This window comes from Notolepis coatsorum (genome assembly GCF_963971535.1).
Source record: "Notolepis coatsorum genome assembly, chromosome: 18".
NCBI classification, from domain to species: Eukaryota; Metazoa; Chordata; class Actinopteri; order Aulopiformes; family Paralepididae; genus Notolepis; species Notolepis coatsorum.
In genome coordinates, this window is record NC_140182.1 from 20,904,591 (window position 1) to 20,932,163 (window position 27,573).

Here is a 27,573-nt window from a genome sequence, read left to right on the forward strand (position 1 = left end):
TTTAAAAGGGGCCTAAAAACATTTATTTTTAACAAGGTATTTGCCTGAATTATTCTTTTATTTTTATTTAGATCTGTATGTTTCTTCCATTTCATTGGTTGCTTTATACATTTTTATTGTTTTTATTTTTTATCTTTATCTCCTGTAGCACTTTGAGATTGGCACAAATATTTATTATTATTATTATTATAACCCTCTTTCTACACATCATTGGGAAACTAGATCTATTCCTGTACAGGAAACAAATTTTTTGCCTCAATTTACTGGCAAGGTTGTCTATTATGATATTTAAAGTTTAAACAAAAATGTATCATCGAGCCAGATTCCAAGATATTTATATTTAGTTACCCTTTCTATGTCGGACCAATTTCTAGTCGATATAAGCAAACTGTTGTGATCAATATTTCTGGCCCGAGAAAACACCATGAATTTAGTTTTGCTTGCATTTAGTACAAGCTTAATAAGCTCATATTGTAGAGTATTAAATGAATGTTGTAGATCATCAGTAGCTAATTGTACAGAATCTGCGGTACAGTAGATAATTGTGTCATCCGCATATAAATGGGCTTGACAGCCCTTCAAGGACAAAATAATATAATTAATATAAAGTGAATAAAACGGGGCCTAGGATCGATCCTTGTGGAACACTTTTTGTAATGGGTAATAATTCTGACTGGGTTTGGCCCACTTTCACACATTGGTTTCTGCCTGATAAATAGCTCCGGAACCAACCGCAAACAATCTCATCAAAACCAATGTACTATTACGGTCTATTCAACAGAAGATAATAATCAACCGTATCAAATGCTTTGAACATATGTATAAATAGGGCAGCACAATGTTTATTTTTGTCTAATGCAGAAACTATATAATTTATAACTAAAGTGGTAGCTGCGATTGTACTGTGGTTGGCTCTGAAATCAGATTGATGGGGGCTTAGAACAGAGTGGTTAGAGAGAAATGTTTTGAGTTGGTTATTCACTAGTGATTCCTTGGAAATTGGACGATAATTGTTCAGGTCAGTTCTGTCTCCACCTTTATGCAAAGGAGAGACATGGGTAGTTTTCCAAATACTGGTGGGAACTGTGCCTGTTGATGTAGAGAGAATTTAAGAAAGAAAGGGTCAAATTGTCCTCCCCAGTCGACTTTCTGGTATCAATAGACGCCAACATATTAAAAACTGAAAAGAGAAATGTGGTGGCAGGCCCCTCATTGTGTTCATAACAGTCACCAGGAGGAGGCCCTTCACAATCATGCTCACGGTCTACTTCGTTAAACAGATGTCCAGCTTTGGCAAAATGGCTGTTGAAGGCCAGGCAAATCTCTTTACCTTCAGTTATTAAGCAATCATTATATTTGACCTCTGTAGGCAGGGAAATGGTTGCCTTGGTTTTAATAGAATTTACAGCTTCCCCAAATTTAGTTGGGTCCGAGTATGAACTTGTGATTAAATCTAAATAATAGCTTGATTTGGCATTCTTGACAGATGATGTACATTCATTTCCAATCCGTCTAAAAGACAACCAATGGGATGGATCCCCAGAGCGTCTGGCTAGAGCCCAGGCTCTATTCCTTTCTTTGAATAGCAAGCTCAGGTGTAAACCAAGGGGTTGACCTAGCCTTCACTCTGAGTTTCTTGAATGGTGCATGTTTATCAATGATTGATAGGAGTCATCAGATTTTCTTTAACCATGATTCTATTATTACTACGACATCAAGTGGTCTAATTTCTATGTTGCAATATACTCCTCACATTTAAATGTATAAAACCCAGGCAATTTATTTTTTAATTTTAAGCAAATGGATTCAGACCGACTGTGGATTCAGGTGAAATAATTGGCAATTTAGAAGGTGTAACAACAGATGATTCCATGGGGACTGTGCCCAAGTTAGAGACAGTATAGCTATATGAATTGTAGTCTGAACCGTTAGGCTACTCTGACGAGTAGTGACCATCCCTAAGTTATGGCTTGTAGGTCCATTAGTTACAATGACATGTATATTTGAAACATGATTATTATTAATGTTATAATGGCACAGGCTACTATCCACACGATGGCCACAGGACCAAAATGAACACATAGTATCCGCATATTTGTGCACATGTTTATGCCGCCGTGATCCTCTATGAATATAACGACAACGTCGCAAGATTTCCGACGGCCTTGCTGTATAATGCAAATACCACACTTGAAATGAACTCTAGACCTTTTATCTGCTCCTTGTAAATTAAATAAGGGAATAACACACACCTGGCCATGGAACAGCTGAGCAGCCAATTGTCCAATTACTTTTGGTCCCTTAAAAAGGAGGAATTGTTGTAAATACCCTCAAATTAAAGCTGAAAGTCTGCACTTAAAACACATTGTTTCATTTCAAATCCATTGTGGTGTAGTTCCAAATTTATGAAAATTGGTACCAAATGTACGTTGAGTAATAATAATAATCTAAAATCCATTGCCCTGCATGTGAGATCCTGTTGTCATCGTACCATCATGTGTAGTTAGGGCTGGGTTATAGTTTAAAATGTTGATACCGATAACAAAGTGATACTTGTTTTCGATACCATACTTTGATGAGTTATGTGCATCGTGTGTTGCTGTATGAGTCAGAGGCTTTATTACATTTTGCATTGGTTTAACAGAAGAAACAGCCAATGAATCAGCCTTATATCTTGGAACAAACATGCTTCTGGGCTCAGTGATGCTGATGAGAATGAGATTAACTACTTCGATATCGAAATGTGGTATCAAATGACAGCACTTTTCAATGCCCGATTGTATTGAAGCAATTCGATTAATACCGTAAAAGTATTGTACAAAAGTATAAACAATGAACGTATACAGGAATTTGATGCCAGTGGTGAAAAGACCTCGACAACAAGTTCTACTGCATGCAGATGGGGCTGGGTATCAGTAGTCAATACCGATACCCAGCCCCATTTGTGTACAGTGGTTGTTGAGATCTTTGCACCACTGGCATCAAATTCCAGTATACGTTCATTGTATTGGCGGATACGTTTCCGATTCTGATATAGTTGAGGTCAAGTGTGAAGCACAAGATCTACTAGGGCCGTCTTTGACTAAAGAAATTCTTAGTCGACTAATAGGCACAGGATTTGTTGACCAACAAATGTGTACAAATGTGAGTTTCCCCACAACATGCAATAATACAGACTAGTCACTAGCGATTACTAAACCTGTGCTTGTACATTTTCGTGAAATAACTCATTCAACATAGAAATCTACTATCAAAGTCTTGTCAACTAAGACCAAAGGGACTGATTAATCGACTCGACTGAGGAAGCTCTCATCAATTACAAAAAAGACATGAAGTCAAATGAGGACTGAAGACCTTTTTATTTATTTCACACCTTTATTTCACTGTGTTGTTAACAGGCCACATAGGGGAGAGCAGCATACAATATTAGTGAAACCGAAATCCCACCATTTAGAGTGAACAGAAATCCAGAAATGGTCACTAGAACCTTAAAGGTAGAATCTGTAATGCTGTCAAACAGCGACCTCTAAGTAAAAGAGCACCTCTTGGTATTGCGTTTTGTGTATGTTCTTTTTTTTTGACTGATGTGTGGGTTGGAGTTGAGTGGGTACAGGGGAGGGGTTGTTATACTGCTGGTCACACCCCAGGCTCTGCCAAGAGAGGTCTGGAGAAATTCACACTATAATAAGTTACTAAACTCAAACCAAAACAAAAAACAAAAAGGCGCATTAACAAGTGGGACTCTTTTGACCAAGAGGTCGCGGTTTGGTGGCATTAGATTCTGCCTTTAACACATCCATCGCCGGAAACGCTTTAAAACGTTATTGCCTGCCATGCTTTGACCGCCAGACCACGCTGTACAGCGATATTGAGATCAATATTTCATTTTTTCACCATGGCATTCATAATTCATATATATACCTCCGGCTCAATACCGCCGCCTGGTGGATGGTCGGGCGAGTTACACTCGAACAACAGGAAGTGCCATGAGTGCATCGATGAAAGTCCTCCGGCCGTCAGACATTGTTGCAAGGCTCCCGACAGATACTATAGTACATATCGATCGCTTTATAAACTTAATAATCGATATGATTTCGGCGTTTATTGCGACATACAAACCGGAAATGGACCTAGGCGATCGACGTCCTATACCTGGGATCTTTCACCGCCAGTCTCATTGACGCACAGTAAGAGGACACTGACCCTATTTTTAGCCCAATTGTTTATTCTTTTCACTGCAAACCGATCTGATCAATATATCACCCATACTACATAAAGCATTTACTGACAATCACGGAATTATAAACGACCCCCCCCCCCTTTCATCCGTGCATGATGAAGCATAACGTATAGGATCATATACAGTTGCATTTTTTAATATAGCGTGTATCGGGAATAAACGGCAGTTGATAATCTATATATGCGTTTATGCCTATAACTCACGTTCTATGAATTACTGCAGAAAACGATAAAAACACTTATATTCTAGAAGGTATTTTTGGAAGAATCTATGAATGAAAAAGTATAACGTTCCTACATCCTGAACGATAGATAATCGATGTTGAATGGGCCATAGTAATGTCAATTTAGCAATACAATTAAAAAAGTTATAGCCCTGCAAAGAAGGTAAACATCTCCATAGGCTTAGAGTGGTGGCAGTGAGGCTACATTGATGGATATAACCGTGGCAGGGAATGTGTTAACAGACATTATATATCACGTTGTTAAAGTCCAGTGAAAACCTGACTCAAACTCCAAAACATTTGTTAAATAACTCATTTTGAATTAAACTTCACTTTAAAGTAGGGGTGAGAATCCCCAGGAACCTCACGTTACAATCAGATTACAATTATTATTGATAACATTGGATTATAAGTGGTAATACCCATAAAAGATAGCTACAAATGCACTGATCTGAGGCCGTTTAGCACTTGAAGCCCTTCCTTTCCTCATTAAAAAGGAAATTCTCCTTGTTTGTGCTCGATAATATATAGACCACCTATATGTGATCGCAGTTTTATCAAAGAATCGCTGTCCTTAACTTTGCCCAGATTTGATACATTTCTAATCCTTGGAGACTTTAATATACATGTCTGCTGCCCTGACGACCACCCTGGGCCTGGAGTTCTTAGACCTTATAATCTTAACTGACCACAGGCTCTGACTGGACCTGCGCACTCAAAAGGTCACACTCTTGATCTAGTCTTATCCCATGGTATAAAGATTCCTGATGTTGTGTAGATGATGTCTTATGGCATTCTAGTTTTACTCTGTTTTATAATGTGCTTAGTTTTAATGTGTTCCGTTTTTAAAGCACTTTGTAAATCTTTTGAAAAAGGTGCTATATAAATAAAGTAAATTATTATTATAAAATTATTCTCACCATCAGTGCATCATGATTATTTATAAGATCCCATTGAATATGTTTTGAGATATACTGCATCTTATCTCATAGTTGTATATATAGTTTTTACACCAGTAAAAAACTCCAATTTCTGTTGTTACACTTCATGGTTAAAAGGTCAATAGAATTTACTTTACCATTTAAGAATGCACTCAACTGAGTAGAACCAACACCGCAAAACCTTCGCTATTCAAGATACGTAGCAACTCTTAACGCTCATGTTTCCAATGTTTCATGTTTCTCTGTCGTTTCCAAATCAGCCGATTGTAACTTTAAGGGGTTAAAATTGCCACACAAATACCAGGAAAAATATCACATTGAAAACACAGAAACTGGATTAAGAAAAACGATTTTTTTTGTATTGTTTTTTTGATTGTGTACATCAATGCAGAATCACAAAAAGGTGGAACCGGGATTATTACAAGAACCTATTATTTTCCCCTCTACTTTAAATGGCTCGTCTCACAGAATGAACAGAATCATCAAGAACTGAATGCACCACTGTGCAAATATCTGACAACACAGCAAAACAACATGCTGTTAGAAACGTTCAAACACATGTTTAACATGTTTAGAAATCTAAGTAATAAGTTAACACGCGTTTCATTTAACCCTTGTGCCTCGTTAGGTAACTGACAGAGTTGGCACATCAGTGCATGAAAAGATTGCATCACGTTCAAGGTCATAAAAAACGTAATTTGTAATATTTCGTTCCAATTCTTTTTTTTATGAATACCACTATGAACCTAACTCAACATATCTATCAAAGATTCCAAAGATTGCCAAATTGTAACCCCTTATATTCCTGTTTCTGTTAGGGTTAGGGTTGGGGTTACCGGTAGGTTAGGGGACTGTTCAGGGATGAGATTTTACCTTCTCCAAATCTTTCTGTCTGGGTAACCCTAACCCTAACCCTACCCCGGCCCTAACCCTAACCCCCTAATGGCAAGAAATAAACCACTATGGACGATTTGAAAGCTAATATTGTTAACTTTTGTGTTAGAGGGTTTCAAAATCTAATCTTTTCAAATTCTGTAAATATATGGAAAATAAGCAAACGGACTTAACTTCATGACAATCATCAACACAGCCACCGTTGTACACACACACACACACACACACACTAAATACAGGAAATAGTTGTTAAGGAGGCACAAGGTTTAAGCACTTTGTGTCTTAACAGGGACACTTTATACAGTATAACGTAATACTGGATTATGTGGTTGGCATATTTGTTTTCAAAGGATTTGTAATCATGTTTTCTCTTTTTCACTCTCAATTTCTGTGTCAAATTTCATTCAGACGACAGCCGATTTATCCAGAGATGCTGTCCTACTGTATTTGTGATGACAATAATGTAGTAAAGGGGTATTTCACTAAATATCTACAAATTATTTGCTTTGAATATATATAGAGTTGCTTTGAATTGTTCCAATTTAAGAAGCATTTTGTTTAGTATGGACTACACCGTAATTAAAGACCGAAAAAGGATGGTTCGCATTTTTAAGAAGAGCCTAAAATCTGAATGTCACAAACCGGGAGTCATTTCAGTCCATCAAAAAATAACCGATACCAGTGTTCTGGAATTTCACCCCCACCATAACCCTATAACAGACCCCAACCCTCACACCCCAAAGTAACCCTAACCCTCATGCCCCAAAGTAACCCTAATGCCCATTGGACACGCAATACACGAGATGACTGGATTTGAGTGAATTCCATTTCAGACGATGGAAGCAGAAACTGTTGGCATTTGTTAACAATGACAAAGTTAACGGGGCATGAAGCGTGACTCTTAACTTCACGCTAACACATGCTAACGTCCACTACCATTGCTAACAAATGGTGACATTTTCTGCTACCGATAGCTACCGATATCTCTGGACTATCTCTTTAAGATAGGCGTTCACTTTCTACCCTTCTTTGATTAGCAACTCTTGCAACACGCTTCCTCTTTACTGGCCGGTTTGAGTCAGGTGGTCTGGCCAGTACTGGTCCTGCATGTAGTGGTTGGAGGCGGCAGGCTTGGGCTGCAGCGGTGCGTCTACGTCCCTCATCGTCTCCTGCAGTTCCAGCTCCCACTCCCCCTCCACCAGCTTGTACAGGTCCAAGGAACCCAGGGCATCCTCCACAGAGTTGTGGCCTCCCCTCCCAACCTGGCCAGGAACAGAAAAAGACACGTGAGAAAGCCTACCAAGAGCACCAGGTGGCTGTTATACATTTAGCTAGCCAGAGCACTAGGGCTGTCTTAAATACTTCGAAGCTTCGTTCGATGAGCATGGGATTCGAATATGAAAATAAAATGCGAATATATAAAAAATATATATATACCGGTATGTAAAAAAAAAATTGTGCAAAATCAACTCTGCCTCTCTTTGTTAACTACAACAAGCAATGCCGTTTGTTATTTAATATGAGGTCGGACTTGGCACTGACATTTGTGTTCATTGTAGGGCTGGGCGATAAAACGATAACGATAACTATTGTGATAAATTATTTCCTCGAAATAAACATGAAACGTGGTCGCAAAGTTTCGATATCGATTTTCCAAGCTTGGATATCAGCGCACACGCACTAACAACCAATCAGTGAAGGAGATGGCGACAGCAAAGGAGACCCGCGGTACACCTCTGGGTAGTAAACAAGACTGGCTAGGATCATTAGCTTGCACGCCGCTATTTATTTATTATAGTGGCGTGAATTCTGAGGGTAACGGTTAGAGTAGTGTGGGGTATGCTGCGCTGCGGTGGACGTCGTTGCAATGTATTGGGGCGGAACGGAGTATTTTAGGGTGATAGTTAGTACATTGGAAACAAGGCTGGCTAGGATCATTAGCTTGCACACCGCTATTTTATAGTTTACGTGCGGAGTGGGTGTGTGGCGTGAATTTTGATGGTAACGGTTAGAGTAGTGTGGGGTATGCGGTGGACGTCGTTGCAATGTATTGGGGCGGAACGGAGTATTTTAGGGTGATAGTTAGTACATTGTCGTGGGATACACCGCTTGCTCTGGCTAACTGTTAGTTCCATTCTTATAATGCATATGATCCAGTGGCGGTAGGTTGCCCCCTGGTGGAATATAATAATATATGCACTGGTGTAGAAGAACGTGCGCGGACTGATGACGGCATCAACTCGAGACATTCGCAGCAGCAAAACAAGTGAGTCTATTAATAGTCCGTCCGTCGGCGCCGGGCATAAGAAGTTAATTAAACTTGACAGAAATTATATCGACGATAATTATCGATATCAAGTGATATGATTTTTTTTTTATAATTTTATCGCGATAACGTTTTTGGCCATATCGCCCAGCCCTAGTTCATTGTGCTGCTTTTATAAAGCCTCAAATGACGGCTTACAATATTTCATGAAAGCAAAGTGTTTCGTTTGTCTCAAGATTTTAAAAGGTTTAAACTTTACAGCACTGACAAAGTTGAACAAAGTGCTGTACAAGACAAACATAAAAAAAAATATATATATATATTTATAATTAATTATTATAATTTTGTATCTCGAAGCTTCGAATTAAAATCGAATCTCGGCCCCGAAGCTTCGAATTCCAAAAAGAAATTCGAAGGTCAGCCCTACAGAGCACCACGTGGCTGTTACACGTTTAGCTAGCCAGAGCACCACGTGGCCGTTACAAGTTTAGCTAGCCAGAGCACCAGGTGGCTGTTACAAGTTTAGCTAGCCAGAGCACCACGTGGCCATTACAAGTTTAGCTAGCCAGAGCACCACGTGGCCGTTACAAGTTTAGCTAGCCAGAGCACCACGTGGCCGTTACAAGTTTAGCTAGCCAGAGCACCACGTGGCTGTTACACGTTTAGCTAGCCAGAGCACCACGTGGCCGTTACAAGTTTAGCTAGGAAGAGCACCAGGTGGCCGTTACACGTTTAGCTAGCCAGAGCACCAGGTGGCTGTTACACGTTTAGCTAGCCAGAGCACCACGTGGCCGTTACAAGTTTAGCTAGCCAGAGCACCACGTGGCTGTTACACGTTTAGCTAGCCAGAGCACCACGTGGCCGTTACAAGTTTAGCTAGCCAGAGCACCACGTGGCTGTTACAAGTTTAGCTAGCCAGAGCACCACGTGGCCGTTACAAGTTTAGCTAGCCACAGCACCACGTGGCTGTTACAAGTTTAGCTAGGAAGAGCACCAGGTGGCCGTTACACGTTTAGCTAGCCAGAGCACCAGGTGGCTGTTACACGTTTAGCTAGGAAGAGCACCAGGTGGCCGTTACACGTTTAGCTAGCCAGAGCACCAGGTGGCTGTTACACGTTTAGCGAGGAAGAGCACCAGGTGGCTGTTACACGTTTAGCTAGCCAGAGCACAAGGTGGCTGTTACACGTTTAGCTAGCCAGAGCACCAGGTGGCTGTTATGTTTAGCTAGCCAGAGCACCACATGGCTGTTATACATTTAGCTAGCCAGAGAACCACATGGCTGTTATACATTTAGCTAGCCAGAGAACCACATGGCTGTTATACATTTAGCTAGCCAGAGAACCACATGGCTGTTATACATTTAGCTAGCCAGAGCACCACATGTCCATCTTACTTTTTGCCTATTTGTATCGGTCTTTATCATTTGTAAACACCCTTATTTTACTTGGTGTTGACAAATTTGTGTAACTGTACCATATCACTCTTTATTACTCATATATGCATTGTATTATTATTATTCATATCTTACAGACCACAGAAGGGTTGAATAAATCCAGTCTACCATAGAATCTCGTCTGCGATTCTCTTACCAGAATCACATCCATATCTGCCAGCTATTCTCCAGAGGTTCCCTTCCTCCACCATAGACATGGTAGTGTAATCACAATTTAAGTGAATAACTTCTATATTAACTCATTGAACGCCAAAAACGAGTATTCTCGTTTTTCAAAGCCAACCGTTGACCGCCAAAAACGAGAATACTTGCGTTTTCTTTTCTTTTTCTAAACAGTCCGCCGGAGGGCGGCTAAGTGGCGCAGTGGGCAAGGTGCTCGCCACTAACGCAGGAGATGCTGGGTTCAAGCCCAGCTCTCGGCGTTGCTTCCGGCTTGGCTGGTCGTTCATACTAATACAATTGGCAGTATTAGGAGGTGGGAAAGCCGGTGGGTGGGGATCGGACGTTGTGGACAGCGACTCCTACAGGTCGGTTGGTGCGCCTGTACAGCAGAATCAGGAAGCAACGGGGGCAGCGTGAGCCTCCCACGAGTTACTCCTCGCCACTGAGAGATCGCACTGTTCAGGTGAAAAGATGCGACGGCTGCCTCCTCGTGTACCGGAGGGGACACGTGATGCAAGGCTTCGTCCACATTGCAGCCAACCAGTGGGAGGCATGGTCTAACAACGTTCGAGACAGGGGAGGGTAGAATTGGATAATACGAAATTGGGATGGGAGAAAAATAGAAAATGGGGAGAAAAAGTAGAGAAAAAAAAAACAGTCCGCCGGATCTTCTTGGAATTGAAATGACAGTGTGGCAGTCAAAGAGTTAAAATGGTGGGAGTGAGCAAGGATTATAAACCATCAGCTGGGGCTAGGCCTGCCGCGATAAGCAATAAATCGATTAATTGCCGCGATAATTAAAATGAATGCAATGATTTTGACGGGCGCGATTAATTGCTATTTGCGCGTTTGTTTTAATGAGGCGGACCCAGTGCCCCTTGTCAGTCACTGTCCGTGTTGGGAGGCGGGCCGCTGGCTTTACTACAGAGCACAGCACAGGAGCTCCGTGGGGCTAACGTTACCCCTCATTGTGTCTATTCTACTAGCATTAACGTTACTCATACAAACAGAGTAAACACAGTTTTCAATCAATCAATAACAACATTAACGAGACCCTCGTTGTGTCTATTCTGCTAACGCTAACGTTACCTCTCATTGTGTCTATTCTACAAGCGTTAACGTTAGCTAGGCTGTCTATGCTAACGTTAACATTAGGCTAACAAGCTGTAACGTTACCAGTCGCGTCTATTTGCTAACGTTAGCATTAGGTAATAACCGGTTTAAAATGGATGGTGATTACCTCACGTTGTGTCTATTCTACTAGCATTAACGTTACTCATACAAACAATCAATAGCGAGTTATATTGATCACGCTATGTACGATAGCCATGCTAAAACGCTAGCACAACATTAGCACCTAACCTAACAACAAGCCTTAACAAGTCAGCGATCTTTTTGCGAGACTAAACTCTCCGCTCGGTGGCAAATTGTGTTGATGTCGGTTTTGTTTAATCAATAAATGAGGCAGAATACACAGTGACTGTATCCTTTGTTTATTGCACTTGTGCCTGTTGCAAACATAATGATTATGAAATCCTAGAGACGCGTCTCTATTCTGACCAATCAGTGGTCTGCAGTGTTTCACGTGACTTTTCTGGTACCCAAAGTACCGAGTAGGGGGTATCTGCAGAGCCGCAGAGCCAGGCTGGACGGGTATAAGTGGTCTGGACAAGTATAAGTGGTCTGGACAAGTAGTTGCGAATGGGGGGGGGGGGGGGGGTTCGTCTCGTTTACATAGGTACATTATACATAGACAGTAATGTTACATCTAGACATGTAATAATAGAGTAAACTTGTACCCATACAGTGTTACATCTAGACATACCAGATCTAGTAATAATAGAGTAAACTTAACTTTCGTCTCAGTAACAATGTTCATAAAGTGTTGAGTGCTACAGTGTAGGTTAGTTTATTAGGACAATTCCACCATTGTGGGGCAAGGACTAAGAATAGGCGACTTCTCTTTGATGACCCGACTTCTCTTTGATGACCCTCCCGGAGCTTGGATACTAATGTTCTGTGTCTTGAGTCGTACTTGCAGTGTTGCGTTGTTATTATGGACTGAGCCGGCACGCAGGATAATGACGGCGCGCGGCCCCGCGCGCATGCGCATATGTTCCCTCGCGCACAATAATACACTTTGTTTGTATAGCCTTTCATACAGAAACTGCAGCTCAAAGTGCTTCACAACAGAATTAAGACAGGCATAAAATGAGCACATAAAGTGCAGACATATAAAATCAGTTTTTCACATTAGGATCTAACATCCCAACAGGCAACCTTGTTTATGGTTTGATTCAGTTTTAATATAAATAATAAAAATAAAGAGAAGATTAATTAATTATCTACTCAGTCCCGAAGTTTGTGATGTAGATATGGAATGTCCCGGGTTGCTGCTGTTTGCAGAGTGTGTTGTTGTCCGGGGGTGAGTGGTGGTGGGTGGGGGGTTGAATCAAAACAGTTGTCAATTCGGAATTGACGGCTGTTTTGATTTGGCCCTTCGTTCGCCGTCGTTCACCTTTGGACGGCGGTGCACTCTGTGGGCAGCGGCAACTTGGGACGTTCCATATTTACATCACAAAGAGTCCCAGACTGGTTGAAGACACCAGCCTATAGCGGCTATTGTTATGATAATGCGAGGTAGCGCCGGGGCCCGGGAGGCAGGTAAACACAACGAGCCGAGTCGAGGGCAGCGCGTTCTCGCGAGCGCGTGCATGTGCGTGCACGCGCTTCTGCTCAAATCTTTAATACTCAGTGAGGTAGCACACCGTGCTACCCCGTCCCATGAACAACGCATGCCTGCGTACTTGTATTGAAAAACTGATTTTATATGTCCGAGGAGAAGACCGGTACTCATCATCTTCGTCTCCACAAAAAGAAAAATGACATGTGAAGTATGTTGTGTGCCAGGTTCAAACAGTGCTGTATATGTACAGTTTATTCCTACTCCTATCCAAGCTCCGGGAGGGTCATCAAAGAGAAGTCGGGTCATCAAAGAGAAGTCGCCTATTCTTAGTCCTTGCCCCACAATGGTGGAATGAACTACCCACCCCAGTTAGGACAGCCGAATCCCGTCTAATCTTTCGCCGTCGACTAAAGACTCACTACTGCATTATCTAAATAAAAAAAATCTAACCCTAACTAACCTTACTGTCATGCACTTGTCCTAATAAACTAACCTACACTGTAGCACTCAACACTTTATGAACATTGTTACTGAGACGAAAGTTAAGTTTACTCTATTATTACTAGATCTGGTATGTCATAAATGTCTAGATGTACACTTTATGAACATTGTTACTGAGACGAAAGTTAAGTTTACTCTATTATTACTAGATCTGGTATATCTAGATGTAACACTGTATGGGTACAAGTTTACTCTATTATTACATGTCTAGATGTAACATTACTGTCCATGTATAATGTACCTATGTAAACGAGACGAACCCCGCCCCCCCCCCCATTCGCAACTACTTGTCCAGACCACTTATACTTGTCCAGACCACTTATACCCGTCCAGCCTGGCTCTGCGGCTCTGCAGATACCCCCTATTGAAAGTACCTGATAATCACAACAATACTTCCGGTCCGGTCGGTGGGCTTCAAAATAAAAGTCTAAAACACAGGAAAAGACGGAGCGGTGGGCTTCAAAATAAAAGTTTTGGGAAATAAATTTCTCAAAAAAAAAAAATTCTCTAACCGGTCGCAATAATATCGCTTATCGCGATATTTTCGGGGGCAATTAATCGCCCAGCAAAATGTGTTATCGTGGCAGGCCTAGCTGGGGCTGACCCTGAATGCTTCGAAACTTCAATCGTTGCCAAAAATCAGTATTTGATTTTCTTGTACATTACATACATAGTTATATACATTGTGAACATTCAGGGAGAAACTGATTCAAGTTGGTCACTCAGAATTGTTTCACCCGTTACTCAGTGAACCTGCAAATAAATACTTTGTTACTTTAGAGAAATAGAGCTTGTTAAACAATTAACCAATCACATGATGCATATTGCGCTGTTGCACTCTAGTTGACCTCTGAGCTGGGGAGAACGACGGAGTTAAGAGTGAGAAAAAGGAGAGAAATGTAGCCTGCAGTTGAATGCCAAGAAATTAATATTGTTTGTGGAAGAATGAAACTGTATGTAAGTTAAAGAGTGTGTTTGTATGGTGGTGCAGTGGGCAAGGCACTCACCACCAATGCTGGAGACGCTGGGTTCGAGCCCAGCTCTCCACATTGTTTTCAATTTGGCTGGTCATCCGTACTAATACAATTGGCAGTATTAGGGGGAGGGAAAACTGAGGGGTGGGGATCGGACGTTGTGGACAGCGACTCCTACAGGTCGGTTGGTGCGCCTGTGCAGTAGAATCAAGAAGCGATGGGGGGCGGCGCCCCTCCAAAGCGCAGACCCCTGACGCTGAAAGATCGCGCCGCGCAGGTGGAAAGATGCGACGGCTGCTACCTCGAGTATCGGAGGGGACTCGTGCTATGTATGGCTTCGTCCACATTGCAGCCGGCTTGTGGGAGGCAAGAAACAGCGTTCGAGACAGGGGAGGGTTGAATTGGACAATACGAAATTGGGATGGGAGAAAAAGTGGATAAAAATAAATAAAAGTGTGTTTGTATAGCAACCGTGGACATCTGTAGCCTAATGATTAGCCCAGTGTAGAGCTGTCCCTGAAGCCTGTTTTTAGGATTCAAACTTCGGCAGGGTTTTTCGAACGGACCTTCGAACAATCGTTTTTAATCATGTGTGAGAGAGAGAGAGAGAGAGAGAGAGAGCAAGAGACTCACACTAACCCTCACTGTAAGAGAAATAAACCGGGGATAAAAAAAATCGGGGACCAGCTTGGTTGACATTATCAGCTAACGTTAGTACAGTTTCTTCCCCCTCAAATGTATATACTCTCTTTTAGAAACTCTCTTAAACAGTAGTGTATGCAGTGTTAATTGTCAACGAAAATAATGACTAAATATGGTTGTCAACAAAGCTTTTCCCGGGGGGGGCAGGTGGCGCACGGAGACTACGTTCGTCACCAACACCGGGAGACACTAGGATTCGCCTGTTCGAATCCAGCTCCCGGCGTTGCTATCAGCTTGGCTGGCCTCTCACACTGATACAATTGGCTGTATCAGGGGGTGGGAAAGCTGAAGGGTGGGTCCTGGGCGTTGTGGACAGCGACCCCTACAGTTCGGTCGGGGCGCCTGCTCAGCGAGGGTTGGAACTGAGGAGAGATAGTGTGGCCTCCCACACGCTACACTCTCCCCGGTGAGAACCTGCGCGGCCAGGTTGGCCTGCCCCAGGCTGCACATGCGTCGGAGGAAAGCATGTGACAGTCTCCGATCTCCCGGACCAACAGTAGGGGAAAGTACGCAACAACCAGGAAGGGTGGGATGGGAGAAAAATCGGGAAAAAGGAGGGGAAGATAAAAAAAAAAAAAAAAGCTTTTCCCCCCCGATGAGACGTGACGTCACATTAATGTAGATCATGTGACACTAACGTGACTACATTATTTATGCATTATAGTTGACTACATCTGAGGACACAAAAATGTACGGTACTTTACAAAAACCATGACGAATTCTCTCTTAATTTATGTTGACTAAAACAAGATGAGACAAAATAATTATAACTTTTAGAATAATTCACGTTATTATTTCAGCATTTCCCATTTATGTTTCGGCTAATCGATAGCTAAAAGCCAAGCTACGCAAGGCTAAAAACCGCGTCCCAGGTCTCTCTTGACTACAGCTTAATGAGCTTATGCCAATAACCATGAATGGAATCTGCTACTCTCTCAACACTTCTGCGGCAGCCGAAGAGTTCTACCAAAAGAACATAGCATTTAAGATGACGGATGCTAAAGAGGATGGCTAGGCTCTCCCCGGCCCGTAGATACTCCTTCGTCTGTGTACACCCACTACTATCAACATTACACATGGATACAACAAGGACAAGACCACGATCATCACTTAAAAAGGTAATGTTGGTATGAAAAGAAAAGACACAGATGAGTACTAACACAGAGTGAGATGGACCCTACTAATATAAGTTGTTAATGTATCCCTTTAGCGCTTGAAGTGCACTAAAACATCGTAATGACTTTATTTTTCATATAATGTTGGGTACATGCTCAGTAGAGTTAGAATGCTCCCAGTCTTAGGGGCTGTGATATTTTGTTACCACACTTTATGCACATAGAAGTGCGGTGGCAGGTTCGCTAAGCTACTGTTAGCCGAATGCTCTGATGGAGGCCGCCATTTTAAGTGACGTCAGCGATCTACGGTACGACTCGACGGACAAAAGGGAATGTGTGTGACGTGTGTGAAATTTGTACAGTAGGTCCCAGTGAGAATTGCAATCAGTGTGTACTGTGTATTTACACTATCCTAATGTTGCTTTGTTGGTTACAAAGAAAAATAAGCAATTTAAATCAGAATATGTTCCATTCCATGTCTGACTATTTCGGAATCTATTGACCATTTCAAGGAATGTTTGGTTACTATTGGGCTTCTAGCCTTCTACTGAACTTATTGTGAATCAGCTGATAGGATTTTGGCTAGACCAGGGGTCAGCAACCTTTACTATCAAAAGAGCCACTTTTCCCCCCTCCCACAAAATAAAATGCTCAGGGAGCCACACAACCTATTTACCCTTAAAATGAAGATAACACAGTGTATAACGTTTTATATATCCCCAAGCATACCCCACATTTAGCATAAAACGCCTGACAATTGCATACCCAAAGTAATTTGATATTTATTATACTTTATACTTATAGCACAGTTTGGTGCATTAATGGAATTATAAAGCAACAAAAAGAAAATGTTTGACTTTTTATTGCTGTTTTTACCTGTTATAACAAAGGAAAACCTCAAACTCTTATGAAGAGAAAAAATACTGGCTGTGTAGACCTATTTTTAAATAAAACACAGAAGAGGAGAAAAAACACTGGTGTCTGTAGACCGACTTTGAAATAAAACCCTTAACTATGCAGCTCTATTTGAGTCCTTCCCTTATTTGTGGAAAATCTATCAAATAAAAAGTAAATTTTTCATTGTTCGCAAATTTCGCACCACATATCAGACATACAGGTAAGCCTGCATCGCTAGTCGTGAAAGCAAATTAATCTGTCCACGCTGAATTAAACCCTCTATTTTCCTCAGACTTTCCCTTTTCTGGATTTATCCATGGTTAGCTTAATGGGGGGTCGGAAACTCAAGATTAGCCACTTGCAGACGGCAGGGAGAGGCGCGGGGTGTGACGTACTGTATATTTTAGTTGATGAAATATTTTTTCTTTTCAGTGTCACAGTATGACATCGATCATCGAAGACTAAAATTAAAATAGCTGCCAAAATTAACACTGCTTGGATGTCATAAATGTCTGGATGTAACAGTACTGTTTATCTGTATGTCGTGTATGTCATAAATGTCTTGATGAAACAGTCCTGTCTATCTGTATGTCATGTATGTCATAAATGTCACTATGAATTGAAAATGGGGGACCCTGATGTAAACAAGACAAAAGTCTTTCTCTGGTCTGCATCCCCTTAACAATTGTGTGTATTGAGCCGTACTGTATTGTACCCATTCTGTAATCTGTTAATAAAGTTTTCAATCAATCAATCAAGTTTAGGTCATCGAACAGTCACATGTGCTCGCAAATTTTTTCCCTGTTTCAGTACTGTAGAGTCTTGACTTTAGGCACATTGCGCACATAACGTAGAACATATGTGACCAGGCACAGATAATAGGGTCTTGTTAACGTCTTAACTTACACCAGCCCGAAATCTGGCCCTCATGCCCATGCACGCAAGTCACGGCACTTTGCGAGCATCTAGCGCAGGGGTGGCCAACCCGCGGCTCGCGAGCCGCATGCGGCTCTTTGCCCGTCAATGTGCGGCTCTTCCATCCATAAAAAACTAAACGTTTTTTTTTTTTTACTTTTTTTTACTTTTTTTTTTTTTTATGTCACTCATTCCATAATGACTTAGAATACACTTTTTTTTTAATGGTCCATTTGCATGTTCTTGGTATCTGAATCTAGGGACATAATGGATCAGTGTCAGAAATAGTGTCTGTTACTAGGCTTGAGTAAATTGTAATGAACCAAAGGAGAATATCAATTCTATTTAAAAAAAAAATGTATCTTTGACTGTGAATAACACCATGCTAAAATTGACCAGACCTGAAAAATCTAAGCAAATGAATAAAGGGAAGATGATTAAACAGAAGGTTTTGTAGATACAGTACTGAATTCTGCCATCTTTTTTATAATGTAAATTTCTCCAAAATTTTTCATCATATTGCAACACCGTTTTTTGCGACGTTCACAGAAAGGTAGAGAAACTAACTGCGTTCTGTTTTATGGCAATAACGTTCAGGTTTGTGGGAGATAATCCCAAAAAATAAGAGAAATAAAAAAGTAAATCCAGAAGTCAGATGATTGACAGGGGCAGGTGCTGGTAGGGTCGTTTTTCTAAATTTGAAAGCCCTGAGTCTCTTCCTTCAAAAGACTATACTCACTTTTGGATGTGCCATTTCCTCCTGTCAATATGCGCCGGTTTCCGACTCAATGCCCTGAGATTTCTATAATCTTATATTTCACTAATAACAGTTAAAATAATTGGTAAACAAACGTAATGCTGAAAATATACACTTTTACTGTCATCTCGGGCTTAAGAGGTTAACCCTGTGAGGCCCAAATTAAAAAGACATTAGAAACTTCAGAGGCCAGAGGGTGGGACATATAAACACATTTACTATCAAATAGCATTGTGAGGCTGAACAACAGGACCAATTGACTATACATGTGCTTAAAGGGGAACTATCTTATAAATGGCCTTTTTCAGTGTTTACCATTGTTTCTTAGCTATGTGGACTTATATTAACTCTTTCAGTGCCACTCACGAGATTTCTCGTGTTTTTTTATAGGTGGTTGCTAGCCACTCACGAGATTTCTCTGAATTTTTTTTTTTTTTTGCGATCTGAAAAATTATTGCATCACCCGAGCCTACCCGAGTATTGCCGAGCTGCGCCGGTGATCACTGTGGAAAAAAGCGCCCCCTGTCGTCTCCCAGATGACATAAGTGATTTTGGAATGGACTCAATGAAAATGAATGGGGAAAAAAATCCGGTACTCCACATTTTCCAGTTCACTGATCCAGCAGGGGTTACTAGAGTTCATTCTGGAGCCTCAGATCCCCGCGGATCATGGAGATCCACTGTGTCGCGTTGGATCCATACACGTATCGATTTTTTCGAATGGTGATCAGGAATTGGAATATACCAGTTGGATACCATCTGATGTCAGGTAAGGACTCTATGTTATCAGTGGTAGGATAATCAGAGTAAGTTTGATGAAGTTATAAGCTGTTTTGTGAAATGTCTTCTTTTGGTTTCAATGTAAAACTCAGAGAGGAAATCAACGAGGCGATTATCCGCGCGCGGCCGTAATGTGCGTGCGTGCACGTATAATATTGATCATCTAGCGTTTATTTGAAAACGATTCATAAAAAGGCCGACGAATATCAACGTTGTGGAATATTCCACTAAAAGACGATTTTCATAGAATGCTCCAGAATGAGCTGTTTTTTATATCAAAACGGGGGCTTTTCTAACTGCTCTGAAACGGCAACGACGCGATAAAAAAACAATCTGCCTTCACAGCACTGTCTGGAAAATAGTCTTTGATAATGCGATGGGCAGATTAGACACATAGCCATAATTTAAAACATAGATTAGGCGATATTAACGTTAACATTGGCGCGGATGGTGGCATTCAAGCGGTAAAATGGAAAACCAGGCGTGGCACTGAAAGAGTTAATAGGATCTATGTCTCTAATTCTCATATTGGCGCATTCTTCCAATTCTCCTCTCACAATATTCACCCTCACTGAACTGAGTGATCTGAAAATGTGCATATCTGTGATGTCAGAAATTTCTCAGCTGCATAATAATGTGGCAGTTGATGTGGCAGTTGGCACCAGGCCACACAGTGGTTGGAGCCCAGCCTCAAAACGGCTTAAGATCTTGAGGTAGAAAAATGCGGTTTTTGAGTACTTGATTAGAAATACAAAACAATGCATTTTATTTTTTTGAAAAAAACCTAGGTGTTCCATAGACTCACAGGAATTGTGTAAAAGTGCCCAAATAGTGAAAGAAATAGTAAAATAGTTCCCCTTTAACATTTTTTAAATAAACATTCTTTTTTTAAATGGCTAAAAGTGATTTTGTAATTTTGCAACCGTGGGTCTCACAGGGTACTTTTAACCCTGTGAGGCCCAAATAAAAAAGACATTAGCAACTTCAGAGGCCAGAGGGTGAGACCTATAAACACATGAAGGGTGCCGTGACTGAAAAAAAAGGTTGAGAAACGCTGGTATATGGTGTGGCTCTTTGTGGTACCACTGTAATTTTTGTGGCTCTTAGTCTCTGACTGGTTGGCCACCCCTGATCTAGCGGGTCCAAAATGAATGTTGTTGTTTACATGTTGCAATTGCATGTATCCTCTCTCTACTTCACATTTCCCTGTGTGGAATGCACCAGATTAGATTAATTACACGCTGGTGCACTAATGCAACATCTAGTGGCTGAATGTTATCTATACATAGCACCTTCAATGCACATGAGGAAGAGAACATTAAAACCTGCGCGTGAGGACAGCTTGTGTTTTCATCTGAGGTCTGACTTTGTGGATGTCTTTGGCTGTGACACGTGCACTGCAGCCTACTAATAGAACGTTGAGCATGTCTTTGGCTGTGACGCGTACAGCCTACTAATAGAACGTTGAGCATGTCTTTGGCTGTGACACGTACAGCCTACTAATAGAATGTTGAGGATGTCCGAGTGACACGTGCATTCAGTTTTTTTGTTGCCATAGGAAAGTATGAACAGTTACCTGTATCCTTCTATTCAGCAGCTTGTTTGTCAGGATCTTGAGAGAAGCACAGTGGCCGCGAGCGAAGCCAGCCAGGCGGGTGAGGTGGCGTGAGCGGCTGGTGTCCCGGACCATGTGACCTGGGTGGTAGGTATCCAGGGCCTGGAAGTCATTGTCAACAGAGTGGCCCACAACCACCTTGCCCTCTAGTATGGCTAGGATCTGGAACATAGGGGGGGGGGGGGGGGGGGGGGGAAACGCTAAGTATGCCACCATGTCAGGAATGACTTGGAAGTGGGTCAGAATAAGTTATACAATCAGCTGCTCATCAGACTCAAGTTTTCTCCCAGCACTTTAACTCATTCACTGCCAACGACGAGTATACTCGTTATTTGATCGTTATTGCTTTTATTCTCTATTTCCATTCAGTATCCATCCAGGAAGGCTGGTGTTACCATAGGGAATGAGTCTGAGATCGCAAAAGTCCAAGACTGTGTATGGGGCTGTGCGTTGATGAAATGCCTCCGGGCGGACTTTTCTAGTAACCTGGACAGAGGGCTTCACCCAATCGCATTGAATCTCTTTCGAGACCCCCGATTCATTATGCTGTGATGGGGTTATGTCGTGAGGCAAATGGACATACGGACTACCAGATGGCAATCAAATAATTGGAATATTCTTTTTGGAATCCCACCGGCCACAGATAAGAGCAATTTAACGTCAATTTCAGCTTGATTGTGCCCCGTTTTCATAGCCATCACCCTGATCAGCGTACGTTGTTGTACTAACGAATGCCGTTATTGACAATCAATTAATCAGAAACGACCCCCCCCCCCCCCTTCATGCATTGGTGATGGAACATTATATACCGATCATATGCATTTGAATTTTTAATTGTAGCGTGTATAGGGATTAAATGCCAATGGATTAAGTATAATATACGTCACAGGCTATTACTAGCCTCCCAGGAATTACCCTAAACCGCTCTAAAACCATACTTATTCACCACGGTATAAAACGGGAATGTATGAGAGGGCGGTCAGGTGGCGTAGCGGAGATTGCGTTAGTCACCCAACGCCGGAGACGCTGGATTCGCCTGTTCGAATCCAGCTCACAGCTCCGGCTTTGTCACCAGCTTGGCTGGCCGTTCACACTAATACAATTGGCAGTATTAGAGGGTGGGAGAAGCTGGTGGGGTGGGTCCGGGTCGTTGTAAACAGCGACTCCTACAGTTCGGTGGGGGCGCCTGCTCAGCGCGGATAGGATCTAAGGGGGGTAGTGTGATCCTTCCACACGTTACACCCTCTCAGTGAGAGTCCGCGCTGCCAGGTGAAAAGAAGCGGTTGATTGGCTAGACGTGTCGGAGGAAGCACGCGATAGCCTCCACTCTCCCAGACCGACTGTGGGGGGTAAGTGCGCAGCGACCAGGAAGGGGATTGGGAATTGGCATAATGACTAACATTGGGATGGGAGAAAATCGGAGGAAAAAGGAGGGGGGAAAAGATTTTTTTTTTAAATGGGAATGTATGGATGATTTTTTTTTATCTTTTTCACATCTTGAACGATAGATACTCGATGTCAAATGGGCCATAGTATTGCATCCATAGCTATAATATAGAATATAGTTATAGCCATGGCGGCTGGGTGGCGCAGCGGACATTGCACTAGTCACCAACACAAGAAACACCGGGTTCGACTCCGGCTGTCGGCGTTGCCTCCGGCTTGGGCCAGCCGTCATACTAACTCAATTGGCAGAGTTAGCGGGTGGAAGTCGATGGGTGGTAATCTGGACGTTGTGGACAGCGACTCCTACAGGTCGGTTGGGGATGCCTGCACAGCAGACAGGAAATGGCGGGGGTAGTGTGAGCCTCCCACACGTTACACCTCGCCAATGAGAGTCCGCGCTAGCAGGTGAAAAGATGTGACAGGCTGCCTCCTTGTGTATCGGAGGGGACACGTGATGCAAGGCTTCCATCCTCCCTACAACCGGCCAGTGGGGAGCATATGCGAGCAACGTTCAAGACAGGGGAGGGAAGAATTGGCACAGTGGAATTGGGATGGGAGAAAAATAGGATAAAAAAAGTGGATAAAAAAATATATATATAGTTATAGCCCTGCAAACAGGGAGCGAAATTAACTTTTTGACTCACCGGCCAGTGGCGGGTAGATGGGAAGAGTCTACCCGCCAAGCATATTTCTTACCTGCCAAAAATTTTTTGATTAAAAAAATATATATATATATTTTATATAAAAAAAAATGTTTTAAATAAAATAATATATTATATAATCATACTTGTAGTTGTATTATCTGCGAGACATCGCCACCACGCAATAAGTCAAAATGCTTGCTATCTGCAAACAGCTCCACTGTCTGTGTGTGTATACTTGAGTAGCCTCCAGCTCCAGCAAGGATTCTCCGGCCCTGCAGCTAGACCCTATATTCAGCTAGACCCTACATTCAGCATGCAAGGATTCTCCGGCGATGCAGCTGGACCCATTTATAACGTTACTGTTCTTGTGTCAAATCACATTCAACATGCCCTCAGCTAGAATACGCATTCAATCAATGTTATAAGACATTGATATCAGGAGCTATCTGTAGCTACTGCTAGCCCGGTAGATAACGTTAAGACAATTTAGTTTACTGGGACAGATCGACTAACGTGAGATAGCTAACGCGAGCTAACGAGGGAACGGAGGTATTATGCACTCGAGTCGACTATTGCTGGAGCATTTGTTGATATCAGCAGCTATCAGTAGCTAGCCAGCTAGATACCGTTAGACAATGCCTCGTCATGTATTAAACTAAAAGTGAATAGTTGACTGGGTCATTGTAACGGAGGTCCGCTCTTCTAGAGCAGACTGCCTGTGTTGACATGAGCACTGCGAGCAGAAGCCCTTAGCCAATAGTATCCCGCTGCAGGGCTGGGCGGATATGACTCGTTGCCACGGTTCTTTTCAAAATAAGAGTATCATACGAACCTAATTGTTGCTAACTGCCAGAGCCATCGATATTATGACTGGAGATGCGCTTGGGGCGGAAATGAGACCCGCACAGATTTTCAAAATAAGAGTATCGTTATGAACTTGATTGATTACACGTCACACAGTGATTACACGTCACACGGCGGGCAGCCCTCTAAGTGTCAAGCGCCAACGGTAAAAACTGACCGCCCCTGGCGGGCGGCGGGCTTTAGTTTCGGTCCCTGCCTGCAAACAAGGTGACCGACCCCATTGTTTAATGCGTGGCAGCACAAAGCCATATCCCGTTCCCAGCGTGGCAGAGAATGAGTTAATGTGCATCTTAGGTTCTCTGTGTGTGTACTTGCTTTTAACCGCAGCGTGGCTGGGTTGTGAAATGCATTGTTCACACATACTTGCCTGCATATTTTGCGTGTACCTGAAGGATTGAAAAATCTATCCACTAGAGGCAGATCAGGATGTAATCCTTCCTGGCTGACATAGAAGAATTATATAGAAGAAGAATATCTGAGAAAAAAAAATGTATTCAATCACGGGCCACCCTGAACCAAACATGGGATGTGGGTCAAATAAGATGTTAAAAGGTCAAATCTGTAATGAGGTCAAACATTGACCTCTAGGCAAAAGATGACAACATGGTACTGCGCTTTGTTTAGTTTAGGTCTGATGTGTGTGTTGGATTTCAGATGGTATAGGCGGGGTATCAAGTAGGGATGCCCAGATGTTTTTTTTTTTTTTATAAAAGCAAAACGATCGGTATCGGCCGATATGGCTCATAGACGATCGGTGATCGGTATCGGTGGCAAAAAAACGTGATCGGGGCATCCCTAGTATCGAGTAAGGCTGTCAAAGTTAACGCAGTATTAACGCACAATTCTATTAACGCCACTATTTTTTTTAACTCACGATTAACTTTAGAAAAAACAAAATTTAATAGACTTCACTCAGGTGTATTATTGATACTCTCACTGATACTATGTTTGTTTCTGACTCCGTGTGTGTGTGAGAGATAGAGAGAGAGAGGGGGGGCAAGAGAGATGAGGAAGGGGCAAGAGAGAAAGAGAGCTGGGAGCGTGTGCGTGTGTGTATGTGTGTGTGTGTGTGTGTGTGTGTGTGAGAGAGAGGCGGGGGTGAGTACTCAGCCCTTGTGTGGGTGAATGTAACAAGTTCCTAACGTTTTCTTTCCCCTATTATTTCATGCACACTTTATTCATCGTTTTAAATTATTAATTTCCTTTTAAGTTATTTTGTGCATCACTCTGTTTTGAATTTGACTGCAGACCTCTCTTCAAGCCTCACCTCTTTCCTGGCCTCAGAGAAAGGCACCGCGTTGTGGAGGTGGTGCTTCTGGATGCCGCTCCAGCGGGTTCTAAAGTCTGTGACAGGCTGGCAGGGATGGATGTACTTGTCGTACAGTACGTTGCCGTGGTAATCCAGTATGCTACAGCGGGCCAGCTCACTACTGCGCCCACCAGGCCCCGTGCCCACCATCTCACAGTCCAAGGCCACCACGGTGGTCGGGCACGGGCACTGGCAGGGGGAGCTACGCCCGCTAGCCGGAGGACTCGTCTCGGAGGAGAAACCACTGTCCACTTCCCAAATGTCTCTCAGAGCCGTAGATGGCTTCTGGCCGGCAGGTGCTTTGGGCTCTTCAGAAGCACACGTCTGGGAACTGGACAGCTGGTGTCCAGTGTCAGACACGTCAGTCCTTGTGTCCTGGGAGCGGAGATCGCTATGGGCCTCTTGTCCTTTATGACTCGCAGAGGATTTAGGTTTTTTGAATATTTTGTTAGTGTCCAACGTCTCATTGACGTTTTCTATCCTCTTTCTCTTCAAACTGGCTATTCTGTTCTTCTGCTGGCGTTTTGTCCTGTTTTGGGCGTTCCCCACATTTCCACTCATCATGCTCTTCCTGCATTTGAGGAGCCCCCATGAGGAGCCGTGAGGTGGATTCCTATTTGAGGATTCTGCCATTGATCAGCACATCATGCATATGAAACATATTATCTGGAAGTAGATAGAGAAGGTCATTTTTATTACAGGCTATGCAATTTAATAAACGAATTCCTTACTGGTACTTAAACGTGTTAACTGCACAATTAACGTTACACCTATGCAAACGTTATCTTTATTTTGAAATGTCACCCAATTATATATTGATATAGAGGCTGCATAACATTGCGTATTGATTGATTGAAAACTTTATTAACAGATTGCAGAATGGATACAGTATAGCTCAATACATACAATCGTTAAGGGGATGCAGACCAGAGAAAGACTTTCGTCTCGTTTACATCAGGGTCCCCCATTTTCAATTAATCATAACATACAGATAGTCTAGACAGTACTGCTACATAAGGCCCAACAGTGCAAGCTAGCAATATTACAGAACTCTTTCGGGCAATGGAAGAATCACAATGTGACAACAAGGAGCAGACAAAGTAAACAGAGGGTTCTACATGCAGAACTAGGAGGAACACGGGGTTCATTATTATCTATTCTTGAAGGTCTCCGGTGCTGTCTCCGTCTCAAGTTAACGGGCTAGTTAACGGTTGGCTAAAGGCAGCAGCAACATCATAGCAAATTAAGGGCACGGCAAATCACATAAACAATCATATCTCGAAAGACGACATTGATTACTAAAAAACAGAGGTATAGCTCATAGTAATAATAGTGTTTTAACTGACATACACAGACATAATGTATAATAATCAATGTGTTAAAACATGAACATGTACCTGTTCCGGCGACACGTGTAGCAGCGGCTGTGTGCTACTTGACGTTAACCTCGTGGTCTGAATCCTCTGTCGCGATTGGCTCCTGTTGTTGTTGCTCGGTTTCGCGTCGTTGCAATTGGGTTCCCAATGCTGAAATGCATGCCACCTACCGGACTGGAGGGTTATTGCGTATACATATTATTTCATTATTATTTATGAAATAATGTGTTACTTGTTTCATATTCGCGCATAAAAACAGTGACACAAAAGACAGATATATTAAAACGGCATAGCATTGCGTCAATAGGTAGAGTGCTTGGCATTAACCAGAGTTTTAGAGGATTTATCCACTGGGGCCACCCATACAGGTACTAGTACTAGAAACGTGCTATAGAAATGCAGCCATGCCACTGTCGGATTGTTACATGGCATGTTCAGGCCCTAGACTAGAGCTTATAAAATACCTTATACATTTCTGCATCTACTGTCAGGATCTAGCAGGTTTTTTGTGAATATAAGAATATCCATATCTATAAATCTACCATATCAATCAGTCTATAATTCAATATATTGTAAATTACTTAAAAAGCATCTACAATGTACTTATCTACTGTGGTAAAGTGAGGTTCTATGTGTGGTGTGCACACAGGGAATGCCATCACATTCCTCACAACAGCCACCTGTTGTCAGGAGACTGTCCTCAGCTTTTCTAAACTGTTGAACCAAGTGGTAATTCTAGACCACTAGTCTTAAAGTCTGGTATCTTAACCATGTTTAGACTTTGTGTTAGCCTATAGCTTCTGATCCCATTTC

General features: G+C 42.3%; 1 protein-coding gene across 1 annotated transcript; it reads right to left on the bottom strand.

Annotated features, from left to right (window-relative positions):
* Window positions 1–3,340: 3,340 nt before the first annotated feature.
* Window positions 3,341–26,830, bottom strand: isg20 (interferon stimulated exonuclease gene). Its single transcript, XM_084335410.1, has 4 exons — window positions 26,782–26,830; window positions 25,343–26,050; window positions 21,083–21,283; window positions 3,341–7,560 (listed from the first exon to the last, which is right to left on the bottom strand). Exons 2-4 carry the CDS (start codon window positions 26,015–26,017, stop codon window positions 7,360–7,362), a joined length of 1,077 nt encoding a protein of 358 aa, XP_084191536.1. The 5' UTR covers window positions 26,018–26,050; window positions 26,782–26,830; the 3' UTR covers window positions 3,341–7,359.
* Between the last annotated feature and the right edge of the window lie 743 nt (window positions 26,831–27,573).

Excerpts from the sequence above, each read along its gene's own strand:
- isg20 (XM_084335410.1), bottom strand. The coding sequence starts at position 26,017 with ATGGCAGAATCCTCAAATAGGAATCCACCTCACGGCTCCTCATGGGGG. Across the intron at positions 21,284-25,342 it reads TCTCTGAGGCCAGGAAAGAG|ATCCTAGCCATACTAGAGGG; the intron begins GTGAGGCTTGAA and ends CCTATGTTCCAG. Across the intron at positions 7,561-21,082 it reads TGCTGAATAGAAGGATACAG|GTTGGGAGGGGAGGCCACAA; the intron begins GTAACTGTTCAT and ends GTTCCTGGCCAG.